We start from the raw sequence: 19,276 nt of genomic DNA, 5'->3' as shown, positions 1-19,276 counted from the left end.
CTGGATTTGTTTGTTTTTGTTCTGTGGGTCTCTTTACTTCACAGAAACATGAAACCAGTTTAAAAACGAAAGTGAAACTGCAGGTACATTATATGATTGAATTTAATCTATTTTTAATCATTTTTAAAAGGAATCAGTTAATTTGTATGTCTCTATACCCTGTAAACAGTCATTTCAGCAAAAAAAAATGTTTTCCTTTAGTGACCCTTTAATTCTCCTCCCACTCTAAGCCTATTCTAACTACCCTGTGAAAGGAAAGAGGTCTATACCTACCTATTTTGGAGGTGTTCTGGTCCAGTCACATAAATGGCTCCCAGCGCCGGCTTCAGTGTAGGGGAGGAACAGCAGACAACGGATGCCCCATTGTAATTATATGGGGTGACATTACCATATAGATTCTGCAGCCGTTGTCGGCAATCTCTCCTATTCACTGAAGCCAGCCTCTGTAGGCATCATGTGATCGGACCGGAGGGCCTTCAGCACAGGTAAGTATACAAATCTCTCCTCGAACAGGATAGTTAGACTAGGTTTAAAATGGGGGTAGAAGCAAGTTTAAGTATAGAATTTGACTGAATATGTAGCAAGAAAGGTAACTCATAAACCGTACATTGATGCAAATCCAGTGTAAGAAGTATGCGACTCCGAGCAGGCCAGACTTCAACATGTTTCGCTCTGCCCCAGAGCTTAATCATGGGGATTAAAGCTACAGGGGGCAGAACAAAACACGCTGTGTTTCACAGAGTCTCCCCGCAGGGATGTAGTCCCAAGGGAGGGGGCGAACACGCTGACTAACCCCCAGCCAGAAAGGCTCGGATGATAGGGGCAAGCTTACTGAGGAGAAATTCATTTGGAAGGGAAATTGAAGCAAAAGGTAAGTGAACCAACAATGCACTAGCTTAAAGGAACCTATTTAGAAAATAAAAAACAAACCTTTACAATCCATTTAAATAATGCATTACGAAACCCATTTGATTTTAGTTGACTAAAATACAACTAAAACAAATTAGTCAAAAGACTGGACTAAAATTAAATAGAAATTTGACGTCAAAATGAACACTGTACTAGAGACACTAGATTGTAAGCTCCTATGGAAAAATATACTTCCCATATACTGTATGTGGAGGCCTGAACTGAGACATCCTTAGATTACACAAATAAACGCTTGAAGACTCGTGAAAAAGATTGGTAATCCTTTCTTTTAAAATTCCATTTACACACTTATTATATTAACAAGATAATTCTTTGTGGTTTATAAAGTTTTATAACAGAACGATTACGGTGAATAGCTTGCTTCAATACGGCAAATTGCTTTCCTTTATAATCTTAATTCTGCGTCCTTGATAATAAGGATCATAAAATTATTATGTCAGGAGAACTGAGAAGGAAATTATCACTTTTAGAACACTCACTTTTCTAATTGCATATGGTAAAGGTTTTTGATTTCAACAGCCCTGTATTACTTATTCAGTTTTCTTTTTTTCCCCTTTTCCATGAAAAAACAGAAGTACTTCTTGATCTGCCGGCATTTTTTGAGGTGTTAGTGCGATGCACAAAACACTCTTGTTTCAGTTCAACAGAAAGAGATCTGCTGCCAAACTTAGAGATACTGATGTTTTTTTTTATTTTTCTTCTTTTTAAGCTGTGGTTGGCAACCACCTTAATTGCTGCAGCCCATATGGAGATAAGATGGTGTGCACACCAGAAGGATTTCTTGCATAAATATACATAGAAGTACCTGTCTGACCCAGAAAGGTCAAAACAGTTGAGATGTAATTACCTTCCCTATGAATACCCTACAGCCATTAAATCTTCCCCATTCCTGCTGTACTTTACCTCTGTCGGTGGTAAACTGTCGAAGCCCATGCAACAAATACAGTGTTGTCCAGGGATTTGAAATTCCCGCTCCTCTTCCCTCTTTTTACTGCAGGGCTTCTGGATGGATCAGACAGATTCAGATTGGCCAGCACTGGCACAGAGAATCACTCTGATCTGTCCTGGAAGTTCTGTAAAAAGAAGAGAGAAGAGCAGGGAGTTTTAAATCCCCGGAAAGCTGCACCTGCTGAGTGGGCACCGACAGATCATCATACAGTGCTAGGTACAGTGGAGGCTGCTGGGTGTTAATTCACGTTTTCATTTTTTTTCTTAAAAGCGGGGGTTCACCCTAAAAAAAAAATTTTTTTTTTTTTCTAACATGTCGTCCAGCATACTAGCGCGAGCTAGAGTATGCCTTTATTTTATTTTTTTGCGCCGTACTCACAGTTTAATGCCGTAGTGAAGTTTCAGACTCCCCGCGAGGAGTAGGCGTTCCTAGGCAGAGGGGAACATGATTGACGGCCGGCTATGGCGCGTCACGCTTCCCGAAAATAGCCGAAATAGGACATGGCTCTTCACGGCGCCTGCGCAGTCAGCTCCTAGTCTGTGCGCAGGCGCCGTATAGCGTTGTGAAGAGCCGAGTCCTACTCCGGCTATTTTCGGGAAGCGTGACGCGCCATAGCCGGCCGTCGATCATGTTCCCCTCTGCATAGGAACGCCCATTCCCCGCGGGGAGTCTGAAACTTAACTACGGCATTAAACTATGAGTACGGCGCAAAAAAATAAATAAAGGCATACTGTAGCTCACGCTAGAATGCTGATTTAATGGTAGAAACTTGTTTTTAAGGGTGAACCACCGCTTTAATAATGGTTTACACTTTAAAAGAAACTTTCTATAAAGAAAAGGGTGCAACTGCTAAGCTCCCTTCAAATTGACAGCTGCCTGGCTCCCACCTTTTAGAGAAAACAACCAACAACACATTTCTTTTGTTAAGAGATGTATGTTTTTTTTTTTCAGAATCATACTCGCCTAGGTGAATACTGCATCTGTCCTTCACTAGCTGTAAGACTGAGAACCGAGCGATCAAACACAGCCAATCGCTCAATTCTCAAAACACAGAGCTGGTGACCCCTCCCCCGCTCCTCACTGGACCTCTGGGCCAGACGCTGGTCTGATCCCGAAAATATGTGGGCAGATCCCGAAAAATATACAAGAGGAAAACTCACCCAAGCTCTAGCGTTATATAGTATGTAGAGTAGCTGGTGCTCTGGCTAATTAAGCTCACAAGTGATCCATAGAAAGTACAGGCCGGTAGTTCAACATCTTCACCATAGAAAATATTTATTGAAGCATTACAGCAGTAACATCATCCAAAACTGACGCGTTTCGGCCTTAGGCCCTCAAAGCTTTGATGGAGGTATAAGGCCGAAATGCTTCAGCATTTTTGGATGATGCTACTGCTGTAATGCATCAATAAATATTTTCTATGGAGAAGCTGTCGAGTTGCCGGCCTGTACTTTCTATGGATCTCGAAAATATGGCCGTGATCTTTCCTGAGCCTGCAACGACTCTGACGTCAGTGGACTTTATCCCGCTGTCCGCTGAAAATACGTTACAGGAGTGCAGAACGAACTGTGATCCCCAGGACAAGTACAGTCAAACAAGCTTTGGGAGTACATCTTTACATTTTTACGGCACCCTTTACAATGCATCACAAATCAGGCTATTCACTAGTGACTAGACCTTACATCTCCCCCTGCTCTTATAAAATGTTTTACCCCAGAAGCGGCTTAATCATAGAGGTGGGGAATATTCGCTTTTTTTTTTAGCACACCCTATTGATCTGTACTATGGCTCTTTGATTACCATTTTTGCAGTTTTAAATTCACTGTATTGATTTTAGGAGACGCACTGTACAGATTTAACGGTTAGAAGGGCAAGAACATGGACATTATTGCGGCCATTGAGAAGCCATAAGATGAATCATGTGTCATGTATTTTTAAATGTGAGAATTTAATATAACAAAAGGTGTATAAATACTTCCACCCACACCAACTCCTCAGATCAATGATTTAGCCCTTTCTGGGGTAAGAAGCATTTGTGATGGGAAAGAGTTCAGAAGAACATTTTTATTTATACTCAATGTGCGGGGAAAATATCAGCCGTCAACACCAACCCCACTCCCCCCCGCTTATTAAAAAAAAATTGCAAATTGTCCTGCGCCTTGGGACTGGAAAGTTGCAGGATAAGTCGGATCCGATGAGAACCGTTCATATCTGTGCAACTTTTGTAATGCAGTAGTCCCTGCATTACTTTTGTCCCACTTTGATGTGACTTGAGGTTCATAGACCTCCAGAATACACAAGCATTTCTTCAAGCCGCTGCAAAATCACAGCAAAAAATTGTGGCAGAATCTTGCGACTTTCAGGCTAACGCAGTATGAAAGTTGCACAATTCTGCCGCAATTTCGATGCGACTTAAAGCAATGCCTGTGTATTCTGGGGGTCTATGGACCTCAAGTTGCATCAAAGTGGGATCAAAGTAGTGCAGGGACTACTTTGAAGTCGCTGTGACTTGAAGTTGCTCAGATATGAACGGTACGGTACTCATTGGAAATCGTGGGGTACGACTTGTCATGCAGCGTTGAAGTCCCAAGTCGCAGGACAAGTAATGCAGTATGTCCGCAGTCTCTGGTCATCTCGTGCAGTATGTCCGCAGTCTCTGGTCATCTCGTGCAGTATGTCCGCAGTCTCTGGTCATCTCGTGCCCATTTAGAGTCCTTCATTACCAACAGTGTAACTTTTTAGTTTGTTTGCGCCGATCTGCAAGGCTGCGCTATATACCATGATTTGTGATGCTGAGGCTATATACTCTGTCCTGTGATACTAAGATGTATACTCCTGACACTGAGTGGAAGCAAGTGGAATACAGGGGACGAAGTGGGTGGATTCTATAAGGGGTGTGGCTTATGAGAAGTGGGAGAGACCAAATGTGGAGGGGCGGGGTCTTGCGCCCCCCCATCCTAAAACTTCACCAGCCGCCACTGGTGTCACTGGTTACCAAAAAGTGTCAAGTGTGTCAGTTAGTGTTCAATTGTCCGCCACAATATTGGAGTCCCTCTATAAGGGCACTGATCACTGCCATTACTAGTATAAAAAGTAAATAAACATTCCATAAATATATACCTATTTATCGGCGTATAACATGCACTTTTTCCCCCTGAAAATAGGGGGGAAATCACGGTTGCGTGTTATACGCCGATAGTGTACCTCGGACTCGGAGGGGAACGAGCGTCAACGGAATTCACAGAGCCGCCATCTCCTGTTTACTCAGCTCTGACGTCACACACAGTCCCGCCTCCGCCACCGGCATTGGACCAGTGTTCTATCAATCACAGGATCTGGTCCCATGCCAAATGGCGGGACTGTGTATGTGACTGTCGACGCTCGGTGATTCCCTCACTGCACGAGAGATGGTGAGGCTGCAAATGGGCAAACAGGCTGCATTGAGGCTGCAGATGGACACAGACCATAAAATTTAATATTTTTTCCTGAAACTTCCCTCTTAAATGGGGGTGCGTGTTATACGCCGATAAATACAGTACATCACAGTTTGTAAGCGCTATAACTTTTCCGTAAACCAATCAATATACGCTTATTGGGATTTTATTTTTTTTAACCACAAACATGCAGCAGTATACATATATTGGCCTAAATTTAAGAAGAAATTATTTTTGTATTGGATATGTTTTATAGCAGAAAGTAAAAAAAATGTATTTATTTTTTCAACATTGTCGTTTTTTGGGTTTATAGTTAAAAAAAAAAAAAAAAAAAACGCATAGGTGATCAAATACCCCCAAAAGAAAGCCTTGTTTGTGGGGAACAAAATGGCAAATTTTATTTGTGTACAGCGTTGCATGATCGTGCAATTGTCAGTTAAAGTAACGTAGTGCCATATAGGGGGAAAAAAACGGCCTGGTTATGAGGGGGGGGGGGGGATTAAATCTTCCAGAGGTCAAGTGGTTAAGGATAATAAGCTAAGTGCACCCAATGACAAGTCAAAAGATTTTACAGCCCACTACACAGTTATAAAACACAAAGCGAACTGTGCAAAGCAACAGAAATTAGAAACAAAATGCTGAGCACGGCCATGGCATTCCAACAGCAAGTTTTGTCAGCTTCACGCTAACACACCTGTGAGTGTTGTTGTCCCCCTCTGTTCTTCCTGAGGACACATCCTGCTGTGCAAAGTAACTAGGTCAGAATCAAGTTTATAAGGAGTAAATAGTAGAAAAGCCCCACCACCACCCATCCCACGACACAGGACTAGTTTGAGATCTCATGCCAAAAGTTAGCCTACATCAATCCTCTGTGGTCTAGAGCAGGCGTCTCCATACAGACTTGGACGGCACAGTTGTGGTTTTGTTTCAGAAAGTCTATTTTCTAACAAACACATAATTAACCAACTTAAAGTTGAAGTGACACGTGTAATAACATACATAAAATGAATCTATAAAGGGAAAAAAAAAATCAGAAAGTTATCTCATGGCCATCTAAACGAAGAAAATCATCCCAGAATAAAGAAAAAGAAGACTTCACTACTGCTAAATCTGAGCAATCCATATTTTATTCACAGAATCAGTTCATGGAGTACTTGCTCTCCGTGTGAACGATGGATTGATTGGACTAGGGATGGATCCATTAGAAGTCCTGTGGCTACTTTCTGGTGGTTATTTGGGCTTGGAGCAGTCCCTGCGGTGTACAGCTGACTTCAGATTAAGAAAACCATTTGTATATTATTCTAAGTCACTATCTTCTGGTATTGAAAAAAAAAAAGCAAAAAAGCCATTAAAGCGGTTGTAAACCTGCATGAAATAAAAATTGTTTTTTTCTCCTGCAAGGCAAAAGTCATAATGAGCTAATATGCACCGCATATTAGCTCATTATGAAATACTTACCTCGGAACGAGGTGTGTAGAACTTACCTTGTCCACGCCGAGCGAGATATCATCTTGACTCTGCGTGTCTTCAGGGTATCGCCGCTCCAGCGCTGTGATTGGCAGGAGCGGCGATGACGTTACTCCCGCGCATGCGCGCAGGAGATTTAAATTCGGCAAGGTCCGGCGGCTGCCGGTCCTTTCGCCGTAGATCCCCCCTGCGCATGCGCCGCTGCAATCAGCGGCGCATTGCGAGGGGAATATCTCCTAAACCGTGCAGGTTTAGGAGATATTCTCCTTACCTACAGGTAAGCTTTGTTATAGGCTTACCTGTAGGTAAAAGTAAAAAAAAGTGGGTTTACAACCACTTAAACTTAAAGGGGCTGTAAAGGTTCTTTTTTTTTAAATAACAAAAACATGTTACACTTACCCTCCTCTGTGCAAGGGTTTTGCAAAGTGGCCCGATCCTCCTCTTCTGTGGTCCCCCCAGCAGCGCTCCTGGCTCCTCCCCGCACCCAGTGCCCCTTCGGAGACCCGCATTCCAAGGGGACACTCCCGAGTCCTGCTGCAGTGTCTATTGACATAGATAGCAAGACTGAGCCCTGCCCCGTGTCACTGGATTTGATTGCCAGTAGTGGAAGCCAATGGCTGCTGCTAATATCAATCTATCCAATGAGGACCCGGGACAGCGGTTGGAGCTGCTGGGCTTGTTCTCGTCGCTGGAAAGACCGGGTTCAGGTAAGTAAAAGGGGGGCTCTGGGGGGCTGCTGCACTACAGAGGGTTTTTCACCTTAATACATAAAATGCATTAAGGTGAAAAACCTAAGGGTCCTTTAGGCCCCCTTTTACACTACCACAACTTCAGGGAGACATGAGGTCCAAGAACCTGAACTAGCGTCAAAGTCAGACCAAAGTAGTGCAGGGACTACTTTGAAGTCGTACGAATATGAATGGAAATCATGGTATACGACTTGTCATGCTACTTTGCAGTCCCAAATCGTGGGACAAGTTTTACAAGTGTGAAAGGAGCATTAAAAGGATTCTAAAGCCTTTTTTTTTCTTTAAAAATAACAAAAAATATGTTATACTTGCCTGCTCTGTGCAATGGTTTTGCACAGAGCAGCCCCGATCCTCCTCTTCTCGAGCTCCTGGCCTCTGCCTCCTGCGCAGTGCTCCCACAGGGCGCCCACCCGAGCCGCTTCTGTGTCCATCCAGACACGGAACGTTGGCTCGTCTACGTCCCCACTCTCTCCTCAGAATGTGGCTGGGTAGGTTTAGAGCTACTTAGGTTTTGCCTTTATATCCACTTTAAAAACAGGTGCAAATAAAACAACTTGCAGCCATTAAAAGATCTGCACTGAGCGTTGCTCTAGCAGTGGCATAACCTTACCTGAGCCAACAAGATGCAGACAAGTCAGCGAGGTTAACGTGCAACTAAACACAAAATGTGGTCATCTTTCCACATTCGATGCAATTTACACATGGACGGGAGTAATTCTAATGTTTGATGAATAAACAGAACAAAAGAAAAAAAAAAAAAGGAGAAAAAAAAAGAAAAAACCCTATTAACCTGAAGAAGCCCGTTGTGGGTGAAACGAGCTGGAATTTGATGCAATATTTCCATCAATACCTTATTAACCAAGTTGAGACAACCATAGATTTGTAAATTAGTAGGAGTGTTCCAGATATTATGAAATATTGATGACCTGTATGGAACAAACATTTTTTTTTGTGAGGTTTCTCCGAGACACCACTCACCTTAAAAATCCACTTTTTTTGATCACCACCAGTATCCAGAGATTAAAATACCAGCGTTATGCTGTGGTTAGGGACATATGATTGCAAGCTGCTTACACCCAGGGGCATAGGGCCAGATTCACAAAAGAGATACGACGGTGTACCTCCTGATACGCCGTCATATCTCTGAGATACGATTGTCGTATCTATGCGCCCGATTCATAGAATCAGGTTACGCATAGATAGCCCTAAGATCCGACAGGTGTAAACGACTTACACCGTCGGATCTTAGGCTGCAATTCTAGGCCGGCCGCTAGGTGGCGATTCCATTGCGGTCGGCGTAGAATATGCAAATGACTAGTTACGCCGATTCACGAACGTCCGCTTTGCCCGTCACTCTAAATTGACGTCGTTTTCGTAGAGATACGCCGCGTAAAACTAAAGCTGCCCTCTAGGTGATCTAGCCAATGTTAAGTATGGCTGTCGTTCCCGCGTCAAAATTTGAAATTTCACGTTGTTTGCGTAAGTCGTCCGCGAATGGCGCTGGACGCCATATACGTTAATGTCGAAACCAATGACGTCCTTGCGACGTCATTTAGCGCAATGCACGTCGGGTAATTTTAGAGACGGAGCATGCGCAGTACGTTCGGCGCCTAATTTAAATGGTCGCCGCCCCATTTGAATTAGGCGGGCTTGCGCCGGGGCGGATTTACGCTACGCCGCCGCAAGTTTACAGGCAAGTGCTTTGTGAATCAAGCACTTACGCTGTAAACTTGCGGCGGTGTAACGTAAATGGGATACGTTACGCCGCCACAGCGTAACACATTTCTATGTGATTCTGGCCCATAGTCTTTCCCTAACCACATGTAATCATTTCCTATGTCCATCCACCAGCAGATAGCTGCGGCCGCTGTCAACCTATCATTGTTTTGTACAGGCTTTCTGGTTGCAACTTCATGCAGACACCCGGGCTACCGGCCACAGTTTTTCACAAGTTACTCCCTACACCATGGCCAATTTGGTAGGGTAAATGGAGCTTTGGGGTTTAAATACCCTAACTCCAGGTGAGCCAACATTTCCATTAGCCAACCCAAGACAGATCCTGCCCACCTGCAGCTTGGGACATGGTTGCTCACACAGCCCAGAACTGAATATGAGCAGCAACTGGACTGGCTGTCAACACCGTACAAGTCGCAATGTGCGATTGGCACAGATACACCGCTACTAAACCAATACATTTTAAGTCCATAAAAAAAGCCCAAAGTTAGCATAGAATATATACAGCTTACCCAGTCGGCAACCTATAAGAATGAGATTCCCTATGGGTAACAAGGGCTACTATAGGCAAAAAAAGGACTATACTCAAAGTTAGCGTAGCCAATTTATGCAGTTACCCAGCCCATTCACACCTAGGCGTTTTGTCGCCTGTAGCGCGACGCTCACAAACGCCAGAGGGACCAAAATACATGAAAGTCTATGGGGATGGTTCACATCTGAACGCTGATGCGCCTGACGCCCATCGCCTGTAGCCAAAAAAAGTTCTGGACCCTTTTTTGTCGCGCGTATCGGGCGGTTTGGGCGTATTTGAGCATTTCCATTTCCCATAGAAAGTAATGGAAACGCTCGATTCAAGCGACTTGCGCGACAACGGGCGTTTGCTACGGGCGTTTCGTCGCTTTAATCAATAGAACTTGTCGCCCATGCAGAAGATTAAAAGAATCTACCAACATAGCAACAAGTGATGAAAAGATGATAGTTTTTCCTATTGGCTAAAATAAAAAACGTCAAAGTACAAAAAAGTCGGACAACGCTGTATGCAAACGCGCAAATAAGCATGAATACGCACGACAAAACGCCGGAAAAAAACGCTGAAAAAGACGCTGAAAAAAATGCTGAACGACCGACGCTCAGGTGTGAATGCAGCCTTAGGAGTCAGGAGTTGTATTCCAATTGCAAAACTGTCATATGCTTTTTATACTCAAATTGTGATGCCTATTTTCACAGAATTTGAAATTGAAGGCAAGACACAGCTATACCAGTTAGAAAGCTACATAATATTAATATGTAGATAGAATATCTTGAAATATAAAGTCAAAGAACAAAAAAATATAACAAATGCATATGTGCACGTATTTTCCCCCCACCTATTTTAAACATCAAAATGAGATTTTTTTTATATAAAATTGTCATGCATTTAGGGAATTTTGAGAGTGAAAGATATACAAAAGAAATGCTCCCTAAACACTATATATGCTCCTCTTCTACCAATGTTTAAAAAGGTAAAAAAAAAAAAAAAGACTGTGCGTGTCCCTTTAATGGATGTAATTAGAGTGATGTATGTATAATTGCAGTGCTTTCACATGAAAAGACGTGGCCCTTGAAGATAATTGCACTCAGCAAGGACTCGTTTCCTACAGAGTAAAGAGCCTTAAACACAAGAGCTGGCTGCTACAGAGCCGTCTAATGACATGAATGAAACATACGTGAGGCACACCGTGAACCTTTTCCCTCCTGGCAGACGCGGGGTTAAAAGCAGCCAGAGAGATCAAATGAAGCTCGGAATAGCAACGAGGACATCACAACAGACCCTAAAGAAAACCTGCGCTGAGAGAAATACTGGGGCGCGCTGCCATGGCTGACCTCCTCCTGAAAATGCTAATTGCCCAGCAAGTCCCCTCACTTCAACATTTTCAAAGGCACTGACGCAAGTATGTGATGTCTGAATGGAAATAGACACTCCTTACTTAAATGTGTATTCTGAGCCATAGACTTGGTAAGTGCTAATGGCATTAGATCAGTGCGACAGCCAGGCGACCAACATTTTCAAAAGATAGGAATGCATTTCTTTTCAGCACAGGTGACCTCATCACAGGGTCACTTCCAAACTAACCTCAGCCTGTAAAAGAAGAGCATCTATACTCCCTTTTTCAGCAGCCCTCGCCTTATATCACTTTGCTACTCTTTGGCTGCTGCAAGTATTCAAAACTTCTGGGTGTGCAAATACCCACCCACTTCTCCCACTGTATTTCCTTGTGCCAGCTTGCATGCCAATACAAGACCTCTGAGCCAGCAGGAGAAGTCACAGCTTGCAAACAGGGGTAGCAGGTATTCAACACACCCGCAACCACTGAAAACCTACAGCCAGGGCAAGGGGTGGGCAGGAGGGGAAGCTGCCCTGGGCACAGCAGAGCAAAGGGAGAGAGAGCAGTAAACCCATTCTAAGGCATGCTAGAACAATGGAGGAGGGGGTGTGATTATGCATCCTTGCCCTGGGCACTAGACAAACCTGTCCAAAGACTGCCTACAGAAACCAAAATAACTTATGCCAACTATAGCTTAAAATGGAAGTTTACACTTGCAAACCAAAATGATATACATGTAATATGCTCTGTGCAGGTGTGGTTGAATCAGCCAAGATTGTGAATGATACAAGTAGCTCTAACATTTTATTTTTAAATTTAAAGTGACTAAAGACAAAAATTGTATACACATTAAAACAAGCTCTCACTGATCTCTTTAGCTGCAGGTACTACAGAGCAATTAATCCTCAAAGTTCACAAAAAAAGCAATGACGTTTTGCTTGGGTCTCAGCACTCTGCTGTCTTCCTGTTCACCTGCTTAGTGTTTACATCTGAAATTAGAAGGCTGGCAGGCTGCAAAGTCACTGCTGGCAGGAGGGAACAGAGGGCATTAACCAGTTGCAGACTCTGGCTGTGGTAGACACGCCCAAAATAAATGTCATCAGTGTACACAGGGTGTGTCTGGTACGTCCAGTGCTTCTGCCCAGATCCCAGTACACGGCAATCCAGCTCTAATGAGTCATAGCTGCATTGCCGGGTACACAAAAGGTCCCGGCGACTGGAGCTGTAAAAAAAAAAAAGCAGCCGGACAATTTTTTTTTTTTTTAACATTGCTCAGCCACAATACACAAAGAAACATTTTGTATCTTTCTGTTTATTCATCTACAGAACAAAAAGGGATGAACTTTGATCTGCAGATGAAGTCTGTTAAAGCAAATGTTCCTCTGTTTAACCCCTTATTAACTCATTCACCTTATCCATTCAATTATGATTTTTCTGATGATTTTTTTTCTATTTTATTAATATTTAAAGAATAAGTGTTGCAAGACAATATTCGCAAAAAAAAGAAAGCCCAGTTTGTCCTTAAAAAACAAAACAATGTTTGTATGAGTGAAGGTGACCCCCTGACGTGACACATTTGGCATGCAATTTTTTTTGGGGGGGGGGGGGGGGTTCCCTCTTTTTAAAGGCATCCAGCTTCCACTTCCTCCTGGGGCTCAGCGGCGCCGGAAGGAACATCACCTCTCCTCCCTCACACCATGCAATCTTCTGGGACACGTACACAGATCCCAAAAGATTGCCCGGCCAATCACAGCATGCAGCTCGGCTTGCGCAAACGCAATACATGCCTGGCTGTGAGGCCACAGCCGGGAGCTCAGTCAGAATGCCGGCACCGTGGAGAGCAGCAGGGCTTTGTTCACCTGCATCGCTGGACCATGGGACAGGTCAGTGTCCATTAAAAGTCAGCTGCTACACTTTTTGTAGCTGCTGACTTTTATATATGGGTGGAACTCCACTAAGTAATGACAACGTTTTCGCCGAATAAACAGGCCCATAGCAGAAATTTTAAAATTGCTCTGGTCCATAAGGGGTGAACAGGTGCGAGAGGCGAAGTGGCTAAACTAAAAGTGAAAGTGCTGCCTGCATTTAATTTTGAGAATGAGTTACTTTTGTTTGTTTGTTTTCTTAAAGTATATCCGTTCACGTTCACAACGTCAGCTCCAAAAAAACATTGCTTGAGGAGTTTGGCGTGGAACTGGAGTGGTCTGCACAGAGCCTTGATTCTAACCCTATTGAATACCAATGGGATGAATTGGAATGACGATTGCAAACTCTCTTCTCCATCATCAGTACTTGACCTCACAAACGCTCTTTTGGCTGAAGAGGCACAAATTCCCACAGATACAACCCTAAATTGTATGGAAAGCCTTTTCAGAACGGTGGGGGTTCCTATAGCCACAAATGGGGTAAGTGAACGGGAGGGGGCAACTAGGGTGACCACGTGTCCCGAATTGCCCGGGACAGTCGCGCATTTTGAAGGTCTGTCCCGGGCACCTTCATTCCAGGACAATACGGTGTCCCGGAATGAAACTGACACAGCTAACCCCAGGTCAATCTGATGACCCTGAAAAAGGCCGCCACATCACCGCTTTACTCACCCGACAGTACTTGCCCTGGTCAGGAATGCCTGGAGGAGCACAGTCCCGCCCCCTGCTTGTGATTGGAGAAATCATAAATCCCGCCTCTTGTGTCCAATCACTGTGCTGTGATTCGTTACAGCGCAAGCTGATTTTTGGCAAGGGGGGTGTCCCTGAATGGTAGTTTGGAAATGTGGTCACCCTAGGGCAGTTTCTCAATTCCAGTCCTCAGGCCCCCCCAACAGGTCAGGTTTTCAGGATTTCCCTCAGATGAAAAGGCTGTGGTGATTACTAAGGCAGTGAAACTGATCAAATCACCTGTGCAAAATAATGGAAATCCTGAAAACCTGACCTGTTGGGGGGGCCTGAGGACTGGAATTGAGAAACACTGCCCTAGGGGCAACTCCCTTTTAATGCCAATTGTTTTGGAATGGGATGGCCACCAGATTCATACAAATGTTATGGTCAAGTTTTTTTTAGAAGCTTTTGGCCATGTGGTGTATACAACCATCTTTAATCTGTGTATTTAGCCATCTGCCCAGTTTTTCATCTTTAGTTGGTATGCAGTGGGCGTGATAAGCAATGAGGTAAAGTTTGGTCACTGGAAAATCGGTGACGAAGGAACCTGAATTGAGAGAAATATGGACGCTGCCACTCCTGAATGGCGAGTCACGTTGCCCCACTGACCCGGAATAGACCTTTTCAGGGGTTTTGACTTCACTGGTCACATACTTGTTTTAGTTCATTATTTCAGAGAACTGTAGCCAGATATTCAGTATGACAGCCAGGCAACTAATCATTTCAGAAGGAGGTCAGCAATGACAGCTCCTTTATATTTTTCACTGCAGTTAAACTTTTATCCGCCTTCTAATTTTTCTGCTATTTTTCTGTCAGCTTTGGCCAAAGAACAGCTCAGTTCTGGACATGAGCAGCAGCGCTGTAAAGGCGAGTATAATTTTACACACAAGGGTCATCAGCGTGGAAAGACATCGAAGATGATATGACCTCTAAAATTACAGGAAACACAGCGGCATGAGAAATGTCAGGCCTTGGTAACGTCTTGGTCTCCTGGTGTCTTACAGGGAAAAAAAATGCTCTCTCAAATTTTGCTTCAGAGTACAATATGGCTTCCCCCACTGTGCAGGCAAAGGCTATATATACCACCTGCAGAAGAGATACTATGCTTTACTGACAAAAATATAGATGTACCTGTCTCTGGGCTTCAGCCAAATTGTAGGGCAATGCTCCTTCTTCCAGAGGAGCGATTCTTTCAATATCTGCCATTGTCATGCGCCTGAAAAGAACCAAACACAGCATTATGTTATATTCTTATTACAGCTATTGGTAGCAGAAATATTTACTTACGTACAAAAAAGCAGTAGGGGCTTATTGCATCTGCTTTTTTTAAAGTAACAAAAAAAAATTCTGTAGATTTTTATAAAAGCCAGCTGGGTTTCACGTGGTTTGCGTAAAGATTTTTTAAGTATATATTTTTATTACAGTTTATGACAGTAAACAAGAGACCAGGAATGTCCATCACAGTGCAAAACATCCTTTAACCGCTTAAGACCCGGACCTTTAGGCAGCTAAAGGACCCGGCCAGGTTTTGCGATTCGGCACTGCGTCGCTTTAACAGACAATTGCGCGGTCGTGCGACGTGGCTCCCAAACGCAATTGGCGTCCTTTTTTTCCCACAAATAGAGCTTTCTTTTGGTGGTATTTGATCACCTCTGCGGTTATTTTTTGCACTATAAACAAAAAGAATACTTATCGGCCCGATCGCCGCTGGAGATATTAGGGGTCTGTTAAGACCCCTGATATCTCACCAAAGACCACCCAACAGAGCTGATAAAAAAAAAGAAAAGAAAATTGCAATAAATTTAAAAAAAAAATGTTTTAAATAAAAATGTAAATAATAATAAAAAAAAAAAAAACCCACACCGACAATCCACTCCCCCCCCCCTCACAAAAGAAGGTACTGTAAAAAAAAAAAAAAAAAAATACTGTCACATGACATATATACTCGAGTATAAGCCAGACCGAATATAAGCTGAGGCACTTAATTTTACCCAAAAAAAATAAAAAATTGGAAAACTTATTGAATCGAGTATAAGCCTAGGTTGTCCATCTGCATGCCTCACTGTGTCCATGCCTCACTGTGTCCATGCCTCACTGTGTCCATGACTAGACTTACGTTTAACATATATAGAAGGGGTGCCGGACTTTGGAAGAGAAAAAATAAATAAAAAAAAATAAAAATCGGTGCTCCCCGGCCATAGGTCCCACAGACAGCAAACTTTGCACACTTATAGAGGAGACCTGGGCCTGGTACCGGGTCCCCAAAGTTACTGGAGATACGACCGTTTAACATGCAAGTCTTTGGAAGGGGGGGCCCTACTTTGAAAAATCTGTGCTCCCGGGCCGTAGGTCTCCCAGACAACAAACTTTGCACACTTATAGAGGAAGACTGGGGCTATATGTGTGCCAGTTTGGGGTCCAGGGAACCTACAGCCGGCCCGTACCGGGTCCCCAAAGTCCAGGAGATCAGGCGCAAAAAGGTGACTCGAGTATAAGCCGAGGGGGGGCATTTTCAGCACAAAAAAAATGTGCTGAAAAACTCGGCTTATACTCGAGTATATACGGTACTTGAAAAAAAAAGTATCAGTACTTGTACTCAGTCGTAAAAAAGTGGTATCGGGACAACCGTAGTGTAGTGTAAGCATTTTGTCCTCTTTTGTTCCGGTGAAATAAAAGGATTTTTGTACTCACCGTAAAATCCATTTCTCTGAGTTCATAGACGGACACAGCCTTCATTGACCTTAGGGTTATGCTTCTTCCTACCAGGAGATAGAAGCATAACACTAAAGGTCAATGAAGGCTGTGTCCGTCTATGAACGAAAGAGAAATTATATTTTGCTACAGTACACATGGACTTCAACCCATTTTTTGTAGTTTCATTCATTTGTGACAGGTCCTTGATAGTTATCTATTACGTTGAAGGCTTCCCTCTGGGCTACGATTGGCTTCCTAACACAACATTTTGGACTTTCATGGCCACTTTATCATAGTACCCATGCAACAGATGGGTGGGTCCTCAGCTCGTCTTTGGTTTGATCAACCCTCTGGCATCCAATGCTCAACTCTCCTCTCTACTTCCCAAATACCCTTTCTTCTTGGTTTGCTCGATGGCCCACACATCTGCACTTGGGGGGGGGGGGTATTCGGCAGCCCAGTTTCTGCATCCTGCTGTTGGACCCTTTGTGCACAAGGAAGGCGAGCCATATTGTTTTGCAATATGGAAACAACGATTTACTATATTTTGTATGGTTCTGTGATGGGATTTTAAATGTTATTGTTTACAGTGTTTTAAGGTACTCTTCTAATCCTCCTGAGGAAGTGGAGTGATTCCATGAAATTTGCGAGACCAATATTTCACAGTTTGCACATTCCTATACAACTCAGCAGGTTATCCATGGTTTTTGTATATATTTTATTGTAGATTTGTAATAAACTTGTACGTTTTAACCTTGGTGTCTTGTCTGGGCATCTTAAAAATAAAATTTCTCAATTATCCTTCTTTTGACACGTACCACCTACCTAAACCTTGCTATTGTCGAAGAAGTTTACCTTAATGGAAACAGTATTCCTCAATGGCAATGACCTATTTCAGCATGATAATGCTCCCTGCCCCACTTCAAAAATGGTTCAAAAAATGTTTGAGGAACACACCAATGAGTTTGCGGTGTTGACCTCCAAATTATACAGATCTCAATCCAAATCGAACATCCATGGGATGTGCTAGAAAAACGGTCAATCCATGAAAGCCTTACCTCACATCTTACAAGAGAGACGCCTCATGCATACTGGACGTTAAACTAACATTATAAAAACACCAGTAGCTTTGCAGTGAGTTTTTCAACTTTTTTTGCAATAGCGTTAAGATTTTTTTTTTTTTTTTTTTTAAATGCTGGTGAGCCACGTTTTTGAGCGTTTATCAGCATTTTTGGATGTTTTTAAAGCTGAAAACAGCTGAAAAACTCCTCTGAGAACCACTATTTTTTTCTTTGTCCATCAAAAAACAGTTGATAAGAGCCTATGTCTACATGGACGCATAGGATAACATGCTGGAGAGTTTATTGACTGTAGAAAAAAAAACGTCTGAAGCCAAAAACAGCAACAGCAGCTGTAAAACATCCAAAAACATCCAGTGTGCATGAGGTCTTAAAGGATCTGTTACTGAAGGATAGATGCCAGACATCACTGCATACCTTCAAAGGAGTCCATGCTTTGACAGGTCAGATCTGTTTTGGTGGTAAAAAAAAGAGGACCTACTCAAGATTAGTTGGATGGCCATAAAGTTATGGTTGATCGGTGAGCTACAGTCAAGTTAGTGGATGCTGTAAAATTTGTCTAGGAAATCTAGGACTTCAATGACCTCTGGTAACAAGAGTTAACATTTTTAAATATACAAGCTTCTCCAGAACTAGTTCAAGTGCTGTTTAGAAGCATAGTTGAGTTAAGCCCTCAGAACAAGGTTGTAAAATGTTACTTACCCCCGTGGCTCGTATAAATCTGCGAGTTGGAACAGTATGTCTACTTCCATGGGGGTGACCTGTCCGAACCTTTGTGCAGCAAGTACAAACTCCTCTGCATTAGGAATGAGAGAAAAAAACAATAGATTAATTGGCTTGCTGCAAAATGCCACATTTTAACCAGAAAAATATAACAAAATGATCTATAGACATCGTAAAATGCCCTCACACTTTCATTGGATATCAGCCTCCTGCAATTCTTTGTACTGTATAACCTGGTACACACTTTTGAAGAAAAAAAAAACAAAAAAACTGAAGAGCTCAGGAGGAACCACGGTACAAATGATCCGATGTTAGTACAGAAATCTCTCCCACTTAACGATTGAGTTCCGACAGGGGGATGCCCCCACAAAACACAAAGGTCGGCACTCTCGGCCATTGGCAGAGAGCACTGATCAGATGCCAGTCGGCAGACCTCTCTCGGTCATGCCCCTTCAACAGAAGCCGGCTGAGCAGTTGGCTTTGGTCAGGCGAGCTGCCTTGCACACAGGCCTAATGTTGGACGGTTTCTCTTGAACCAGATGATGCCGCCCAACATTCGGCCTGTGTGTACTAGGTTTAGCTCTGAAAAAGTGTGCCAATATAAGGTGCAAATCACATGTGCTGACAAGAAAATGCTGAGTGAGCAGAAAAATAGCCACCAGTCTGCCGCTGTTCCTTCAATGTCAAGTAACAGGCAGGGGGAGGGACATGAAAGGAAGTGTTGCTTAAAGAAGATGTCCAGGGATGGATATTTTATAGAGTTTCATTGTTGCAGCTTAAGCATAGGAAGCTGGGCGCACGGCACCAATGTTATAAAGGATTTTCTGTATGAAAAGTGTTCTCTGATTGGATGAGGTAAAGATTGTGAGGTAACCGCTGTGCCTCTCCACCTCATCCAATTAGCAAAGCATTCTCTGACTGGTGCCGAGCAGCTGACCTTTGTTTAAAATGCAACAGAGCAGCCACTTCGCATGGGACCCCGAAGTAAGTGGAGACCT

The 19,276-nt window shown here is 43.2% G+C and overlaps 1 protein-coding gene across 1 annotated transcript in view; it reads right to left on the bottom strand.

Moving 5' to 3' along the window:
• The window catches only part of SLC25A13 (solute carrier family 25 member 13), a 216,775-nt gene that overhangs the window by 106,062 nt on the left and 91,437 nt on the right, over positions 1–19,276 (bottom strand). Inside the window, exons 8-9 of the mRNA XM_040352298.1 lie at positions 18,258–18,351; positions 14,914–14,998 (exon numbers count right to left, since the gene is read on the bottom strand). Of these exons, the coding sequence (XP_040208232.1) occupies positions 14,914–14,998; positions 18,258–18,351 (179 nt within the window). The remainder of the gene's footprint in view (positions 1–14,913; positions 14,999–18,257; positions 18,352–19,276) is intronic.

The sequence above is a fragment of the Rana temporaria genome, chromosome 5 (genome assembly GCF_905171775.1).
Source record: "Rana temporaria chromosome 5, aRanTem1.1, whole genome shotgun sequence".
NCBI classification, from domain to species: Eukaryota; Metazoa; Chordata; class Amphibia; order Anura; family Ranidae; genus Rana; species Rana temporaria.
This window is presented reverse-complemented; position numbering and strand designations above follow the sequence as displayed.